Here is an 18,646-nt window from a genome sequence, read left to right as displayed (position 1 = left end):
ACAGGTATTTATTGTGCACTGGACTGAAAAGTTAACCTCCACATTTCTAAAAATAATTGTGGGTATTCCCTTAATTTGGTTTTGTTTAGGTGGCAGAAGCTGTCAAGAACTGCATCCTCGTTTGGGGTTACGTTGCCCATGGTTTCAATCATATGTTTGCATTCCGTTTAAACAATATGCATTATTTTTCCAATTCTACTTTAGCTCCTTGAATCAGGCATGTAAAATCAGATTAGTTTCACACTTTCCTTTTGTTGCTTTCCAAATGAGGGTTGATAAAGAGCAACAAATAGATGGATTTTCTCCCACAATTTCAATGCATGCTTGCAATGATTTTGCCTGTGATCGATTTAATGAAGATTGTAAGGATGGTGTCTTGTGTCATGTGATGTTGGCCATCTCTAAAATGAATAGCAAAACTAATTAAAAAGGATTAATATAAGAGCCCTGCTAGATTAGGGTAGTGGTCCATCTAGAGCAGCATCCTGTTTCTTATAGTGGCCAGCTAGTATCCCTGGAGGACCAAGAGATAGGGCACAGAAGCCTTCCCCCTGATGCCCCCTGGCACTGGGACTCAGAAGTTACTGCATCTGAATGTAGAAGTTCCATCTGGTCACCATGGCTAGTGGCCACTGATGGACCTATCCTCTGTGCATCTGTCTAGCCCCCTTTTAAAACCATTTATGCTTCTGCCCATCAGTGTGCCCACTGGCAGTTAATTTGTCAGTTAAATTACTTGTTGAATAGATTCCTTTTATCTGTACCGAATATGGATTTGTCTTTTCTTGGCATAACTGAAAATAACACTAACCACATTTTGTATTAGATCGAGATGGGTAGCCGTGTTAGTCTGTCTGTAGCAGCAGAACAGAGGGAGAGTCCAGTAGCACCTTAAAGACTAACAACATTTGTGGCAGGGGATGAGCTTCCGTGAGTCATTTTGTATTGTGGCAATGATGTCATCTAAGTATTTCTGCATGTATATGAAGTTGGGTAACTGAGGCTGGATTGCCCAAGAAATGGAAGGTGCTATAGGTGGCTGGTAAAAATGTACCCATAGGCTTTTGCAGCGCATGTGTTGCTACTACCATTCTCTAACTTAAACTGTTCAGGTCTTCTTGCTGATAAACGCAGTCGTATGCCTTTATCTTCTGTTAATTTGAACCTTTAACCGCTGATCTAATTTTTCTTTTTTAGTTGCTTATGCCTGCTGGGTTTGTCGAGACGTTTGATTGGCTTTGTCTCTGTACACTGACTCAAGAGTCATGGGGGTTCTGAAGCAGTGTAAAAATAAACAATGCTTCCTAGCACGTCAAGTGAAGCTGACCCGAGTCATCCGCAAGCAGGAATTTTTACGGATGTGACGAGAAGTACGTTAGCATTGACTCAGCTGATACTGAGCACTGAGACCTTCTAATAACTTGAAGCTTTTCCTTGCCGTTTCATATGAAGCTGCTTTACATGGGGTTGAACTGCCCTTTCATCCAGCTCAGCGCCCTTCAGTTTAGCTAGTGGATGCTGCCTGCTGAGCGGTGACTTCTCCCTCCAAATTCTAGCAAAAGTTGTAGCTGGACTAAAAATATTCAGATTAAAATCAGGACTTATCTGCTGCTAAATGGAACCTTTTAGGTTTTAACTGCTAATGTGTTTGCTCTGTGTTTTAGTTTTTGGGAAACCGATAAGTTCTCAGGAGTACAGAGACAAAAGGCACCAGGACTGTGCTGAAAAGCTGTACGAGCACGGAACTGATTTGAGTCATTTGCAACTCGCCCCTCGCTTGTGCTTATGTTGCGTATGTTTCTGTTTTTTACCCAGAGTTCCTATGGCTATGGAGACTTGTTCAGTGAAACTTGGACGGCATTTACAGACTATGAAATAATGCATTTGAAATCGTATGATTCAAAAAGAGTATGGAATTGTTTTTAAAAACTTTCTTGTGCATGGCATTTTTGGCTATTCCAAAAGCAAGTGTGTCGGAATCAGCGCTGTAGTTACACTGCTTAATGCATCCTTGATCCTTAGTTACAAACTGACCCTTTGGTTCCTGCCCTCACTGCAGTGGCTACTGTAGTTAAAATAGTGCTAAAGTTCCATGAATTTCTAAATCTACAGTGGCACCACAAAGATTAACAAATGGAACCACAAAGATTATCAGCCCGTAGTCAAGTCAAGTTAATTCGGTACATAACTAGCACAAATCGGTTGCAGCCGTATTTTAAATAACAGCTCATAGTAGCAGTGTGAGTTTATGCCTAGAGAAAGGTCTTGATCTTTAAAATGCTACAAATTTTTAGTCTGTTGAAGCAAAACCCACAAGCATAGTTATCCCACTGTGATGGGTATCTGAAGGCTTGTTGCAGTAGAAAAGAGCAAGAGTCCAGTAGCACCTTGAAGACTAATAAAATTTCTGGTAGGGTATGAGCTTTCATGAGTCACTACTCACTTCTTCAAAGTGAGCACTCTTCAGAGTGAGCCACATCAAAGGCATGTTACCTGACTTGCCCCAATCACTAAGCTTGCCTTTGTGCCTTGTCATTATGCAGCCATTCTAACAAGACTGTAAAAAGTGGCCAGCTGCATTCACGCTGAATCCATAACTAAACTGGTATCTGCTCTGTATTCTCATCTTTTGCAAGTGTGAGAAAAATGTCAGAACAGACTAGGTATCTTGAAAGTGTGTCCTGTACTGATGTTATTTCTTATATCAGATGTGGACACTGATTGCACACTTCCAGAGGCAGATTGGCCATTACAGTTACTTGAAAGTTCCAGGGGGCAGATGGCCTTTGTGGGGCAGATGACTTTTCCTGAACCCCCTCCCAGACCTAAAGCAAGAAGACCAGCCTCCATGAGTACAATCTGCCTGTCAGTGGAGGGAGTTCCACTTTCAGGCAAGTCCTATAGCTGCGCAGCTCTCGTGTGATAGCAGCCACCTTGGCTGCCTGGCTAGGCAGCTCAATAGTAATGCCACAACCAATGTTCCCTCTAAGCTGAGTTAGTGTGAGCTAGCTCACAGTTTTTTAGCCTCTGCCTCACACATTTTTGTCTTGGCTCAGGAAGGATGGCTCCAGAGCAAACTAATTGATGCAGTAGCCAAATCAGTCACTCACAGCTTTAATGCCAGTCGCTCACAAAGTAGAATTTTTGCTCAGAAGACTCTACAGCTTAGAGGGAGCCTTGGCCACAACCAAGCTGGGCACTGCATGTGACTCACCTAGGCTGAGGTTCACTCCATGGTGTGGGGAGAAGGGCGCAGGGCCATTTCCCAGAGCCATTTTGGGCTCCCGGTCTACAGCACCCTTCTGCATCACTCATTGATTTGCTTTTACAGATTTGACTGGGCTAAGTAGAACATAAGAAGAGCCCTGCTGGATCAAATGAATGGTCCATCTAGTCCAGCATCTTGTCTCACACAGTGGCCAGCCAGTTCCTCTGAAAGGCTAACAACAGGGCATGGAGGCCAAGACTGTCCCCGATGTTGCCTCCTGGCTCTGGGATTCAGAGGTTGACTTCCTCTGAATTTGGAACTTCCCTTTAGTCACCATGACTAGTAGCCATTGATAGAGCTATCCCCCATGAATCTATCCTTTAAAACCGGCTATTCCTGTGGCCATCACTACATTCACTGGCAACACATTCCATGTTTTAATCACTCTCTGTGTAAATAAGCATTTCCTTTTGACTGCTCACAAGGATGACCACCAGGAGCTTCTGCACATTTATTTTGGTAGCACTATTTAAGAAAACGAGACACATGTAGCAGACATGAAAATATTAGCAAATTATATCATAAAAATGCCATAAAAGCATATAGCTCTTATGTAATGGTAGGTATAAGCTGTAGATATCTCCTTTCAGCCTTGCACTTTTTCATGAAACTGTAGCATACGATCAAGAACTCTGACACTTATATATTTAGATACTGTAGAAATGTTGGGTGTCTGCTCCATTACTTTCCCCCCTCTTTTATTGTGTAGCCCATAATGCTTTGCTCCACTTGAATTCCTTTCCTATATATATATATATACTTGTAAAGCATCTTCATCCTACCTAAATAAAACCAGGAATCCTGTGTCACCTTAAACTAACAACATTTATTCTAACATAAGATTTTGTGAATCGGAGCTCACTTTATTAGATACATTGGAGTGTCCATCCGTCAGGTCGATGCTTTCCTATTCACAGTATCATATTCTCTTGTTAGTATAAAAGCATCAACCTAACTGATGTACACTTCCATGCGTCTGATGCAGTGGGCTGTGACTCACAAAAGCTTATGCTGGACTAAATGTTGTTAGTCTTTTTGAGGTGGCACTGCTCTCCTGTTTGATTTGGCTAGCATGACTACTCATCTGGAATTTTTATCCTATGTAGATAGCTCTTAGTGTCAGACACTGTCATTATTTCAGTCATTTGTGCAGTACTTAACATGGGGCCTGCTCAGATGGGTGCTCTGATCTAGTTTCTGCTGCAATATTAATGGGCCCTGCTTTATATTCACCCCTTTTAATTATGCATTAGGGGTTCCACTGAAACTTGTTAATGATCTTTCTTCTCAGGTATGCTTCAAAGAAGCAGTTTTTGCCTTACTGCCTCGCATGAGGTATGGCTTATTTTATAACACTCCACTGGTAAGTAAATCTTTTTCTATTCTTTTTTCCCCCTTTTAATTCTGTATAAGATGTGTGAATTTCATAATGAGGTCTGTAAGGGGTAAAGGTTTAATACATAAAAGTTGTGATGCTGCATTTTAAAAACTTGAGTCCACATGTAAATGATATTACTGTACAACCGCTCTGATTTCAGATCTCTGGCTGCCACGGTACAGGATTATTTAGAGCCTTTTCCCAGCATGTCTTACACAGATTAAATGTCACGCAAGATGGACCTAAGGTATTAATGCTGCAGTATGTAATTTCTAACAGTCACAGTTGTTACCCAAATGATAACTCAGTTTGCACGTGCCATTTCTCCCCACTCCTTGCTTTAAATTCCACATCTGTCATCGTCTGAACACTATATAAGTATTTTTTCTAGTGTTCACAATCCAACCAAGAATGTCTGTTTCTACTGGCTTGCCCCAGTGCATATATTTTGTTGTGAAATGTGTCAAGCTGTCTGTCTCAGACTTCCTTTCCATGATGAAGGGAACGTCATCTTTTCAAATGCAACATCATTTATGTTGCCTCTCTGGGTATAGCCCATGAGACGTCTGTGTTCCCTGTGGATGACTTGTATGCAGACAGTGTTAAATGTTCAGTAAGCTGCCTAATCATAACAGGTGTCATGAAGATGGAGGCAGAACTTTCTGTACTGTATAATAATATAGTTGGAAGCCGTTAGTGAATCAACCGCCAGTAACAAGCCTAGGAGAGGATAACTTGTCTAAAACCATTAGATAATCCCAGCTCTACCAAACATTTGAGCTGCTCCCTCCCTTCCCTGCTCTACAGGGAAGATCATGGCTTTCAGTTCATGGGGTTAGTAAATTATTTTAAAGAATTATACAGTGGGGACACTGTGGAGGGGGGGGGGGAATCAACCTGGAAGCTTTTGACTTCTTTAAAAGATTTCTTAGAAAATATGCTACATGTTGATCGCATGGGGCTGCATTTTCAAGCTCTGTGCCATTTGCCTGTGCCATTTCCTGCTGGTATTGTTAAGTATTGTGCAGCTAGACCTTTTGTATTTCTTTTTTACAATTTACTCTAGATGGTTCAGTGTATTTTTAAATCTGGAAGGCAAGTAACCTTGTTAGGTGGTAAGGTTTTTTAAAAATTCCTGCCATTCATTTATGCATAAAGCATACTGTGTACATGTCTGTGACTGCCCGTTTCACATTCTGAAATAGCATGTGGTGATATGGTCTGTTTGTATAGTTTGAAAGCCTTTCTTGTTCTTAATTCTCTGTGTGTGGCTGGGATGTTAGGCAAAGAATATAAGGGGACTTATATGGTTTACTAGTTATTTTATTGCAAATACTGTTTTGTGTGGGGGGGGAAGGGACAGAGAAAAGAGAGCACATGCTATGATCATCTGTCTTAAGGGTCCTCGCAAGGAGTGTGTCTCTCCTGTGTGTGGTATAAACGAGGCAATTAAAAGAAATTACTCTGCTAATTGTTTCCATTAAGGCCACTAATCTCTTTGTTGTCAATCAGCTGGTCCTTCTCCTCCTCTTCTTGTTCCCACTAGAATTGTTATATGACTTTTTTCTTTTTCCTTTTTGTGTTTTTTCAACAGGATGGAAAAATTAGAGTTACAATACTTGCCCGAAGTACAGCATACAGGAATATACTAAACCAAAATGTGGTAGGTTATTTTCTTAAGGCACAGTTTATGTAGAAGAGAAGGCATATGGGAATGTTTGTGAAGGAATCTTGTGGGGACAGGGTGGGAGAGAGTACAATTAATACTGTGCTAAACTGTTGGGTATTTTTCCTTTTTAGCTTGCCAGTGCTTTGAAAACATTGTCGTTATTTGACGTCCAGATAGTCAATTACAAGTACAAGTAAGTGTACCTGCAAGGGTGGTGGTTTTATTGTGATGTAATCCTCATTGTAATTACTTGGAAGAAAGTCCATTTAAAATCACGGGGTTTCTAGAATAAGAAGAACACACCATCAAGTTGCAACTGGACCATGGCGATCCCTTCCATGGGGCATTCCATAAGATGCACAGAGTTGGTTTGCCATTAGCTTCCTCTGCATAGCAACCATGGACTTCCTTGGTGATCTCCCATCCAACACTAACCAAGGCCGATCCTGCTTAGCTCTTAAGCCCTGACAAGCTTGAATCAAACTGGATTAATTGAGTTGCTAGGGAATTAAAGGATCTCTCAATTGCCACTTAAAATACAAATTAAAAAAAAATGCTGTAACTGGTGTTAAAGGTAATTTATATATTTGACAATATTATAGTAATGCAAATTTCTAAAAGTGGGGAACAGACTTTGAGGTAACTCGCTGAGCTAGCTTTTGGTGGAAGGGTAGTCTAAAAATATGCTATATAAATGAATTCATCTAAATGAATACATTCATTTGCAAGTCAGCCCATTTAAGTTCTTTGGTGGAATTATATACTGTTCTAAGATACGTTTTTTACTTAATTGCATGCCTATTTTATTTTAGTTTGCTTCTTGTAATATTCCAGTAGTATAAATTATGTCTGCTGATCATTGTGGGGGCAAGGGAGGGGGAAAGAGAAAATAGCCACACATGTTGCAATATCTGTTCCTGTGTTTTTCCGAGGGAGCTGGAGTTTACAAAGCAGCTGAAAATTACACACAATTCTGATATATTCATTGGAATGCATGGAGCAGGACTTACTCATCTTCTCTTTCTGCCAGACTGGGCTGTCATCTTTGAACTGTAAGCCTCCCATTTAATCTTATGCTCTTTATTATGTACTCCCGCGGTGATGGATGGTCCCCTACCATTTCATACCACAAAAAGGGTCCTAGTTTGTTGAGCAACTGTAGGACAAACAGGGAGGTTTGGGTCTTCCTCTTGCCACAGAAGCTGTCAAACTTAAAATCAGCCAGAAGGACTCCCATTCTAGCTGTAACTGAAGACGTGAGCAGTGACTTCTGAAAGCTCATGCCCGGCCACAAATTTTGTTAGTCATTAAGGTGGTACTGGACTCTTGCTCCTAAATTAGTCATAAAACTGATTTTTTTTCCAAGACAGGAGTTGTTTCTATAGGAATTTGCTTTGTGTGTTTCTGTAGGGATATGGCTAGTACTGTGGCTACTTGGGGGTGGGGAGAGAAAAATGATTCAGAGGTGACTGCCTTTAGGACTGAAGAATGTCCAGCTCGCCACTCTGGCCTCTTCTATGGATTGTTTTAAATGCCAGTTGCCCACAATCAAGTAAAAAGAGGGGTCACAAGCTTTGCTTGAAGGGTTGTTAGCATGTAAGCTGCGTGCTCCCTAAAGATCCCTCAGACAGCGCTGGCTCTTTGGCTTGGAAGCGGAAATGAGCACCGCCCCCTAGAGTCGGATTCGACTAGCTTTCAAGCAGGGGGAACCTTGACTACACAGACAAGACACAGGTGGACATGAACAACAGAATGTTTCTTTAGCAGAAAATACATAATTTAGCAGAGTAAACATTTTGTGTGGATTGCTTCCCCCAATTAGAGTAACCACCTCCTAGCTGAGACTGAGTTAATGTGAATAAACTCTGAGGAAAGAGATTTGGTTCCCCTATCTCCAGCCAGTTTATTTCAGTTTACACTGGAATCTAATTCAAGGTTACTGTTTTTAACACAGAGAACTCCTGTCCATAGAATGTGTACATGTACATTAGAAATGTTGGGCTCTTAACGGGATGCTTGTTTCCACTAAAACAAGCTTGAGGTCCATGGGGTCGCGAAGAGTCGGACTCGACTGTGCGACTGAACCAAAAAAACCCCAAGTTTTTCTCCCTAATCTGTCCCTAAACCCTAACTAAAAGTCAAATAAAAACCTGGCTAAATTGATGTCCTTATTCAGAGCCATGGAATCCCCGGTTTGAGGGAGGAATTTTTTTCTACCCCCTTTTAAACTGAGGCTTGCTTTCCCCCCTCCCATTCATTGGAGTTCCATGGGCTTTGATTGGCTGACAGTCACTTGGAGTTGCATGAAGGCAGGACTTTGGGGGTGATTGCCACAGCTAGACTTGCCATTAAAATTAGGGATTCTCAAACATGCACTGGTTCAGCTCACATTCCATTTTGCTGAAAACAAGCAGGGAGCCATTTTTGAGCAAAGCTGCTCGGTAGCTGACTTTGAAGGTAGTGAGGTGAGGAGGTACAAATCTACTCGATACCAAAATACGCTGTTAGTCCTACTGTGTGAAACTTGTGTCCACCCTAACAAAATTTGATTTTCTGAATTCAACTTTTTTATCACTCGCTTACTCTCAAATAGCAAAAAACTGGGATGGGAAGCAGCAGTTTGCAGCTTTCTCTCTTTCGTATTGGATCGATTCACTTTTTCATATGCTAACCAATTTTATAGGCTAACCTGGTTACAAATGATGCATTTTTATATTAAAGCACTAAAATAAGTTTAGGTTTGATTTTTTAAAAGTAAATATTGCATATATTTCAATTTTCCTTTACCCCCATAAAACACGCTTCCCAACAGTTTCAAAATTCCCAGACATCTATGGTAACATTCTTTAATGTGGAAATATCCTTCCAGTGATGTAGCACTGGGCTTACCAAGGACGTCAGCAACCATGACATTCCCTGTGTGCTTCAGCAGTAGTTACAGCTATTGCATTTACATTGTTGATGTAGAATCTGAAAGCAGATGGAAATGGATCAGTTTCTTCTAACTACAGTTCAGAAGCCACAACTTAATCTCCTACCAGGCATGGTAAGAGAAAGAAGATGCTGATGGATCACTTTAAGTCTGTGGCAGCATTCCCAATGCAGACCATTGTACCTTGATATGGAGAACTCTGAAGCAAAATGAAGTAGAAAAGGCTTCATCCCACGCCTACCTCTCTAGCCATTTTCCCTCTACTGGAGAGGAAAGCCCCAGCCTATCAGGTCTCCATAGGATGGGATTCCAATCCGCCTTTCCTTCTAAAACATGGCAGGTCCTAGAAACAGGGCTTTGTCCTCTTCGAATGGCTTCCCATCCTATCCTGTTTGTGCACATCTCTAGGTACAACTGTGAAGATGAACACTGCTATTTAGATCTGGCAAGACTGAGAGGTGTCCATTACATGACCTGGCAAAGGAAGGACAAAGTATTCCCCCAAGATCAGGTAGAATGCATGGGTGTCAGGGGAAGAGGGATGGAAGTGTCTCCGGTTTTGTTTGTTTAATTGTTTAAAGATTTGTTTTACCCTTCTTGATTCGCGTTCATGAAATATGATACTGCTGCTTGAGCCCAAATTAAATTCTCTGCTCTGATTAAGGAGTCATTTTATATTAATAGCCAGAGGAGGAAGAGAAATGAAATTAATTGGCCATTCGTTCAAGCTGTCAATAGTATTGCTGTTAGGTGTTTTCTTAGTTGACACTGTTGCTTTAGGGCAGATCAATAAATCAGTGATTATGAATTAAAATAATTACTCAATTTGCAGCTTGTTTTCCGGCAGAAGGGCTGACTTTGTTTGCTTCCTTAACACCATTTTAACTCCCTTTTCTTCAGGGGCATCATCCAACACTTGGAAAACACCCGAAGTTTACAAATTACTCGTTTGACGTGGAAGAATTTGTCCGCTTGGTGCTTCTGGCGGCTGATCGTGTGTCACAACATTCCAAATGGCCGTTTAGGAGAAAACAACGTGATGAATTCTAGGTTATGCTACGGTGTGTTTTTTTTAACGCTAAAGTGTTAAATGTGTCACCTATTTTGATACACAGTCCTAAACAGCTAACTTTTTTTTTCCTGGAGGAAAAGGAATGGGAGTTGCATGTTGGAACCCTTCTCTCCCCCCCCCCCCAATTGTTGCTTTATTACTGTAATGTCTTCGCCCTTCCCAATATTACTTGAGAAGTTTGTGTTATGGAACACCTATTTATTTAGTACGACGAAAATTTGCACTGCTTTGTCCTCGGGTTGTCGTCACCTGCATTGCTAAAAAGAGTGACGGTTGCTTTAAAAGTATGTATGTGGGGAGGGTTAGAGATCAGCACACTCTGACTTGGTTAGCCCAGGCCAACCTGATCTTGTCAGATCTTGGAAGCTAAGGCCCTGGTCAGTATTTGGGTGGGAGACCACCAACCAATGTTCCCTCTAAGCTGAGTTAGTGTGAGCTAGCTCACAGGTTTTTAGTCTCCAGCTCATGGGTGTCTTAGCTCAGGAAGAATGGCCCCAGAGCAAACTAATTTATGCAGTAGCCAAATCGTTTGCTCACAACTTTAATGCCAGCAGCTCAAAAAGTAGAATTTTTGCTCACAAGACTCCACAGCTTAGAGGGAACATTGCCACCAACTAAATCCAGGGTTGCTACACAGGGGCAGGCAACAGCAAACCACCTGTCAACGTCTCTTCTCTTGAAAACCCCACAGGGCTGCCATAAGTCGGCTGTGACTTGATGGTGAGAAAAAGAGAGAGAGAGAGAGAGAGAGAGAGAGAGAGAGAGAGAGAGAGAGAGAGAGAGAGAAGCACCCTGGGACTTGCTGCTTCCTATGAAAGTATTACAGGAACTTTTCAGGCTTTGAAATGCTGCCACCCCCCTCTCTTTCTCCTGTTCTTGCAAGACACTCCTAGGACTAAATTAAGAGTGGGCAGGGTAAGAAAGCACAGCTAAAGTCCTGGAATTTCCAATAAAAAACAGAGGGTCAAAGAAACCAAGAGAATCTGACATAGGATTGCTACAGTTTTTTACAGTTTAATTTACTACTTCCTTTTTCTTTCATTGTCCACCCATTTCATATTGCGGTGGTCCAGTAGCAAATGTTGTTCACTTTAAATCAATAAATCCCACACTTAAGTACTGTTTGGCTTTGTATGATTGGAACACCTTGCTTTTTATGAAAGTGTCTTTCCATAACTATCGTGGGTTTAAAAACGAAAGTGGAAGAAAGTTTAAAGTAGGCTCAGCACCAATGTTTTATGGAAGTGTATTATTGTATGTGTAATACTTTTAAAAAACATCTCGTAGAACCTGGCCTTTGGATGCTAACAACCTTCAGCTTAAAGATTTTTAAAACGTCAACCTTACCTGAGTTTTTGGTTAATAAATAATACTTCAGATATAACAGGGCATGCAGGACAATCCCAAATGCATTGATTTGGAAGCAAGCCCCATTTCATTCGTTGATTCGGTTTCCAAGAGGATGTGCTTGGGATGGCTTCCTCAGGTGCTTCAGGGGTCTCCCTGGCCTCAACAATTAAGGCCCTTTGGGTGGGGCTGTGGCTCACTGGTGAGCCCTTACATGATTTGCATACAGTCAAAATTCAATCCCTTGCATCTCTAGCAAAATGATCTCAGATAGAACTGGCAGATCTGGAATATTGTTTGCCAGTAGATTTTGAAATGCTTCATTAAATGCTTATGTATGTCTTTTCTAAGTCTTCAGGATCAAGACATTGCATTTGCAGTTGTTCTTAAAATATCCTGTGTACTCAGCAACTTTAGCCTAAAATTTCCTAAGCCATGTTTAAAAACAGAGAGTGCCTGTGGAAAGGGTGCCTAGGCCAAAGATCAAGGATCCTCCTCCCCCTGGCCCTGAAACAGAGTGTCTTGTGTCATTCATACATGCTTTTAAACATCTCCGTGCCATCCGCCTCTTTCTTCACCCCTCTGCAACTGGTGTTGTGAGATCAGGCAAGTGACTCTGAAGAGAAGAGAAGGGTGGAGCCAATGAGCCTGGCAAAAGAGCAACCAAGATGTCAGCCAGATACCAAGCAAGAACTGGGCACACCCATATTTTGGAGGCTAAGGGGGAAGGACTAAAAAGGTGAAGAAAGAGCAGAGAAAGGCCAGCGACACCATGGCATCATGAGCCCTACAAAGGAGGAGGACAGAGACAGGCCAGGCATAGGATCTACTTTCCATCATCAGTTGAGCTCACCTGCTTGAGCACCCTGTGCACTTTCTGTCTTTGTTGGAGCTTTCTTGCTTGAACAGTCCACTTGTGCAACAACCAGGTGTGGCCAGCCTGTGTGAATGAGGCTAGCCTAGGATGCATAAGTAGTCTCAATAAAGCTTTATCTCATTTCAGAAGATCCTTGCCTGGAGCTCTCTGTCCATTCACTGCTGGATTCAAACCCACTGGCCGACAGCTCTGGTCTAGGGTCTGATCAACCCTGGACTAGATGGCAAAGGGCCACAGGTACCATTTTGCCTCCAACATTTGACGTTAGCATTGGGAGTCACAGGAGAACAGACAGGGACTTTCCTGATTTGAGGGGTGCGGTACTGCTACACCATTGTGGTTGGCCTGAGAGCAGGCCTGAAATAGGTAGTAGTGATTTTAAAGTAAGTAGCAATAGACTAGAGATCTGAATAAGTAGGGATTGATTAGAGATTTTTGAGTAAGTGAGGAGAGAAAAGAACTAAGATCTTTTCTGCATGGGACCTCAAAGGGCCTCCATCAGTCAGAGTAAACAACACTGAACTGAATAGACCTCCAGTCAGTCTCAGTACTAAGCAGCTAAATATGTTCATAAGTTCACGTGTACGTCTAGTGTCATACTTATGCCTTATCTGTAACATAAACTGTGATCAAGAAGATGTCCATCGCTCACGTGAACAAACTCAGTGCTTCCACACAACCCATAGCTGCACTGGGGACCTATTTATTTATTTATTTAGATTTGTATCCCGCCCTCCCGCATAGCGGGCTCAGGGCAGGTTCCATCAAATATAATATACAACAATTAAAAGCCATTAAAATATATCAGATAAAATACAGAAATAATTCTTATGTATCTATATATCTATTTCGAAAGAAGCTATCCTGCTCTTACATCAAGTTTTATCCTCCTCTTCCTCTAGGGAACTCAGAGCTGTGTACTTCATTATCAGTTCTTCATTTTATCCTCACAATAGCCCCCAAAGGTAGGTTAGGCTGAGAGAGAGTCTTGTTTTGGCCTCATTGTGTGGCTAGAATAGCTGAGTAAGAACACAGTGGAATGCTTGTGTTTGGACTAGTTGTTAGGTACAAAGGAAGCACTATGACAAACAACAAGTGTTTCTTGGTGGTGGCATTCAGGAACCTTAAAAATCTTACTACCAAGTATGAATTAGAATTACTCTGTAGTTGTTCAGAAGGAAATGATTCTTTCCCAGCAAGGAGACTTCTATTTTTTCCTCTTACCTGACAATCATAAACTCTCCCAGTTTTAGGTATGGCAAAGAGCTGGTAGACAGGACAATAACAGCTAGTTTACCAGTCCAGAATAAATGAAGGCATGGGAAACAGTTGTGCTAAATTAGGTTTTCATTGAACACAGCACAAGTTTTATGGATTTTCTAGGGGTAGGCGTGTTAAGCATGGCTGCCAAGTACATGTATGTTGTGGAGATCAAGCATGGTGTTGAGTCTTCTGAAACTACTTATGCCTTATGGCCCTATAGCTAGGATTATCTTGTGTCTTGTATCTAACATTGGGCGGGATAGCAAATATAGTAGAAGACAGAATCATGATACAGGAAGATCTTGACAGGTTGGAAAGCTGGGCTAAAACCAATAAAATGAATTTCAGTGGGGACAAATGTAAAGTTTTGCATTTAGGTAGAAAAAATCAAATGCATAATTATATGATGGGGGAGACTTGTCTTGGCAGTAGTATGTGCGAAAAGGACCTAGGGTCTTAGTAGACCATACACTGAACATGAGTCAGCACAGTGTGATGTGGTAGCTAAAAAGGCAAATGCGATTTTGGGCTGTATCAATAGACGTATAGCATCCAGATCACACAAAGGGATGGTATCGCTTTTCTCTGCTCTGGTTAGACCTCACCTAGAGTATTGTGTTCAGTTTTGGGCAGCACAATTTAAGAAGGATATAGACAAGGTAGAATGTGTCCAGAGGAGGGCAACGAAGATGGTGACTCTGGAAAACAAGTCCTATGAGGAAAGGTTGAAGGAGCTGGGTATGTTTAGCCTGGAGAGGAGACGACTGAAAGGTGATATGATAACCATCATCAAGTACTTCAAGGGCTGTCATACGGAGGATGGCACAGAGCTGTTTTCTGTTACCCCAGAAGGTCGGACCAGAATCAACGGGTTGAAATCAAAAGAGTTTTCGGCTAAACTTTAGGAAGAACTTCCTGACGGTTAGAGCAGTTCCTCAGTGGAACAGGCTTCCTCGGGAGGTGGTGGACTCTCCTTCTTTGGAGGTTTTTCAACAGAGGCTAGATGGCCATTTGACAGCAATGCTGATTTTGTGAATTTAGGCAGACCATGAGAGGGAGGGTAGGAAGGGCTGCATTTGTGCTTAGTTTTTGTAGCCCTTTCTTACACGCCCAGGGAAATGCTGATCGCCACTTTGGGGTCAGGAAGCAATTTTTCTCCAGGCCAGTTTGGATAGGGATAGGGATCCTGGAGGTGGGCTTTTTTGTTGTTGTTGCCATCTTCTGGGCATGGAACGGTGCGGGGAGGTATTTGTGAATTTCCTGCATTGTGCAGGGGGTTGGACTAGATGACCCTGGAGGTTCCTTCCAACTCTGTGAGTCTATGACACGCTGTACAGGAGGTTTTAACAGTTTGTAGCAGTGGTGATTTTTCAATGTGATATTGCTGCATTCCGTTCCTGTCCACACCATAGTCACTGTCCCACTGCCCTCCTGTTCTCCCATGGTGTGATATACAACTGGTTGTTGGGCAATAGCCTTGGGAAAGGGCAGGTTCTAAGATAAATGGTAGCATCATGTTGGAAAACCCACAAATTTCCTTAATGGGCCAGATGGGATATATTTAGTGGATTTTGGAAGCTCACAATGGGCGATGATAAAGACAGACATTCTTTTATTTCTTGTTCCCAGCTCCTGGTGATCCAAACTCTTCTGCATTTGAGATACATTTTTAGCCATCGTAGCTATTGAAAGAATAATTCCTCACGATCTTTCCCTATTCCTTTGTAAAAGCCACTGTGTGAGGGGCTGTCACTGTATCCTGTGGCACTAACTCCTATAAGCTGTCCTTGCATTTCATGAAGAAGCATTGTCTTCTGTGACTAGGTGAGAGCAGAACTGAATTTGGGATTCTAAATGCGAGTATGTCCCCAATCTATGTATTGATATTATGACGCTGGTTGTTTTATATTCAAGCCGTTACCCAATAGTTCCTTACATTGACTTTCCTTTCTTCTCTGCTGCAGCACTTAGAGCTGATGTCATTGTTCCCAGTGAGCTTTTTGCTAAGATCCCATGATCCCTTGGTTTTTATAACCAATTCAGATCCCATCACTGTTTGTGTGAGGTAAGGTTTCTTGTGTCAGTGCAGTCCTATTGCCTTCCACCCGAACCGGGTAGATATTTTTGAGTTCTTACAGCCTACTTGGAGTAAATAGTTTGTTTTATGTAACCGTCTCCTCCTTAGCCTGTGGAATCAGGATATAAATAGTAAATTCCATAGAAATTCTTATACAGATCCTTGGGAGATTCCACTGTTTCACATAATTCATTTAGTATAACTATTTGTATCGTGATATTCCTGTCTTTTGACTAGTCCATGTCAGAACTTGCCCATTTATCCCATAACCACATGTCATTAGAAGCCTGTGGCAAGGGCTTTGCTGGAATCATTTTGAAAGTCCGGGTAGATCCTCTCATTATCCCAGCCTACAAACTTGTTTGTCCACTCAAAGAATTCTAAAAGATCAGTAAAATATTATAGAAGATCTGATGATTCTTCCTCAGGTAAGTTTGTTCTCTTATATGTTCAGCGATTCTAGCTTTAATAGTATTTTCTCCCTCCCCCCCTCCGCAGCCTTGGAGATCAGGAGCTGCATGGCTCTCAATCTCCAAGGCTTCTCCCACACACACACACCGGCTTCATAGGTAAGGAGCTACACAGTCCCTGACCTACAGGCCCCCCCCCCCCCCCGACCATGGCCTTGGAGGTTGGGAGCTATGCAGCTCTCAATCTCTGATGCATCTAGCCAGTTTGGTGTCGTGGTTAAGTGCGCGGACTCTAATCTGGGAGAACCGGGTTTGATTCCCCACTCCTCCACTTGCACCTGGCTGGATGACATTGGGCAAGCCGCAGTTCTGTCAGAGCTGTTCTTGATAAAGAGCAGTTTCTGTCAAGAGGTCTCTCAGCCCCACCTACCTCACAGGGTGTCTGTTGTGGGGAGGGGAAGGGAAAGGAGTTTGTAAGCCGCTCTGAGACACCTTTGGGTAGTAAAGGGCAGGGTATAAATCCAATCTCTTCTTCATCATCTAACCCCTCCCCCCGGCCTCAGAGGTCAAGAGCTGCACAGTTCCCAACCTCCAAGCTCCTCCCCCTAACAATGGCCTCAGGTTTGGGGGAGTCTGTGGCTCCTGACCTCCAAGTCTCCCCCCCCAGCTTCCTGCAGCATCTGGGAGCTGCTCCAGACCCAGAGAGCCTTCCAGACGCTAGAGCCACCATCAGCTTCAAAGAGAAAGGTAAGTGCATTGTCTGCACATGCACATTATTGAGGGGGGATTTAAACCCCCCAATATATTTGTTTAAACTTTTCAGATTTTTCTGCAAACCTAGGGGGTCACCCAACTTTGCAGAAAAACCGGTTTTGCGTGTGGCCCTGATCGTCAGATTTAGGTATCTTCAGATAGGGGCACACTTGGTAAATAGGTATGTAGATATTGAGCTAGCTAAGAAACCCATGTGTGCCAGTGTCTTCATTTTGCAGGCATCCAACCTGGCTTTACCTAACCTGGACAAAAGCCCTACCTGGTACTTCCCATTTTCTAAAAACACTTGATGGGGACCAAGTAAGGTGTCGATGGGCACACCATATTGCCTGCGGGGACCATGCTTGGGACCCCAACCTAGTGCTTTCCTCCCTATATATTATAGAACCCAGGAAATGGTTGATCTTTTGTAAGCAGAAACATATGTGAGGATAAATAAGTTTGACTTGGTGCAAGTAGCTGGTACCATCGTAAGAACATGTTGGATCAGACCAATGGCCTATCCAGTCCAACATTCTGTGTCACACAGTGGCCAAAACCCAGGTGCCATCAGGAGGAAGTCCACCTGCAGAGCCAGAACTCCAGAAGCCATCCCCCTGTTGCCCCCCAAGCACCAAGAATACGGAGCATCACTGCCCCAGACATAGTGTTCCATCTGTATTTTGTGGCTAATAGCCACTGATGGACCTCTGCTCCGTATATTTATCCAATCCCCTCTTGAAGCTGTCTATGGTTGTAGCCACCACTTCTTGTGGCAGTGAATTTCATGTGTTAATTACTCTTTGGGTGAAGAAGTACTTTCTTTTATTTGTTCTAAGTTTACTGCTCATTAATTTCATGGAGTGCCCAAAAGTTCTTGTATTGTGAGAAATGGAGAAAAGTTCTTCTTTTTCTACCTTCCCTATCCCATGCATAATTTTGTAAACCTCTATCATGTCACCCCTCAATTGTCATTTCTCCAAGCTAAAGAGCCCCTAACCTTTCTTCATAGGGAAGGTGTTCCATCCCTTTAATCATTTGAGTTGCTTTTTTCTGCACCTTTTGCAATGCTATAATGTCTTTTTTGAGGTGTGGTGACCAGAATGGTACACAGTATTCCAAATGAGGCCACATCATCGATTTATACAGGGGCATTATGATACTGGGTGATTTTTTCCCAATCCCCTTCCTAATAATCCCCAGCACAGCATTTGCCTTTTTTATTGCAGCTGCATACTGAGTCAACATTTTCAGTTGACCATACCATAACTCCAAGATCTGTCTCCTGGTCAGTTACTGCTAGTTCAAACCCCATCAACCTATATTTATAGTTAGGATTTTTGGCCCCAATGAGCATTAATTTGCACTTGCCCATGATGAACCTCATTTGCCACATTGATGCCCAGTTGTCCAGCCTCGACAGATCCCTCTGGAGTGCCTCGCAGTCCTCCCTGGTTCTCATCGCCCTGAACAACTTCGTGTCATCTGCAAACTTAGCCACTTCACTGCTTACTCCCGACTCCAAATCATTAATGAACAAGTTATAAAGCACTGGACCGAGTACTGAGCCCTGCAGTACCCCTTTGCTTACCACTTTCCA

At 42.5% G+C, this 18,646-nt stretch overlaps 1 protein-coding gene across 1 annotated transcript in view; it reads left to right on the top strand.

Moving 5' to 3' along the window:
* The window catches only part of EOGT (EGF domain-specific O-linked N-acetylglucosamine (GlcNAc) transferase), a 32,025-nt gene extending 21,321 nt beyond the window's left edge, over positions 1–10,704 (top strand). Inside the window, exons 9-16 of the mRNA XM_015424809.1 lie at positions 1,816–1,908; positions 4,560–4,631; positions 4,807–4,893; positions 6,241–6,309; positions 6,447–6,508; positions 7,248–7,367; positions 9,656–9,758; positions 10,148–10,704. Of these exons, the coding sequence (XP_015280295.1) occupies positions 1,816–1,908; positions 4,560–4,631; positions 4,807–4,893; positions 6,241–6,309; positions 6,447–6,508; positions 7,248–7,367; positions 9,656–9,758; positions 10,148–10,297 (756 nt within the window). The 3' untranslated portion in view covers positions 10,298–10,704. The remainder of the gene's footprint in view (positions 1–1,815; positions 1,909–4,559; positions 4,632–4,806; positions 4,894–6,240; positions 6,310–6,446; positions 6,509–7,247; positions 7,368–9,655; positions 9,759–10,147) is intronic.
* Positions 10,705–18,646: the final 7,942 nt, after the last annotated feature.

Source organism: Gekko japonicus, unplaced genomic scaffold (genome assembly GCF_001447785.1).
Source record: "Gekko japonicus isolate JY-2015 unplaced genomic scaffold, Gekko_japonicus_V1.1 scaffold942, whole genome shotgun sequence".
NCBI classification, from domain to species: domain Eukaryota; kingdom Metazoa; phylum Chordata; class Lepidosauria; order Squamata; family Gekkonidae; genus Gekko; species Gekko japonicus.
Note: the sequence above shows the minus strand (reverse complement) of the source record. Positions and strands in the feature narration are given on the sequence as shown.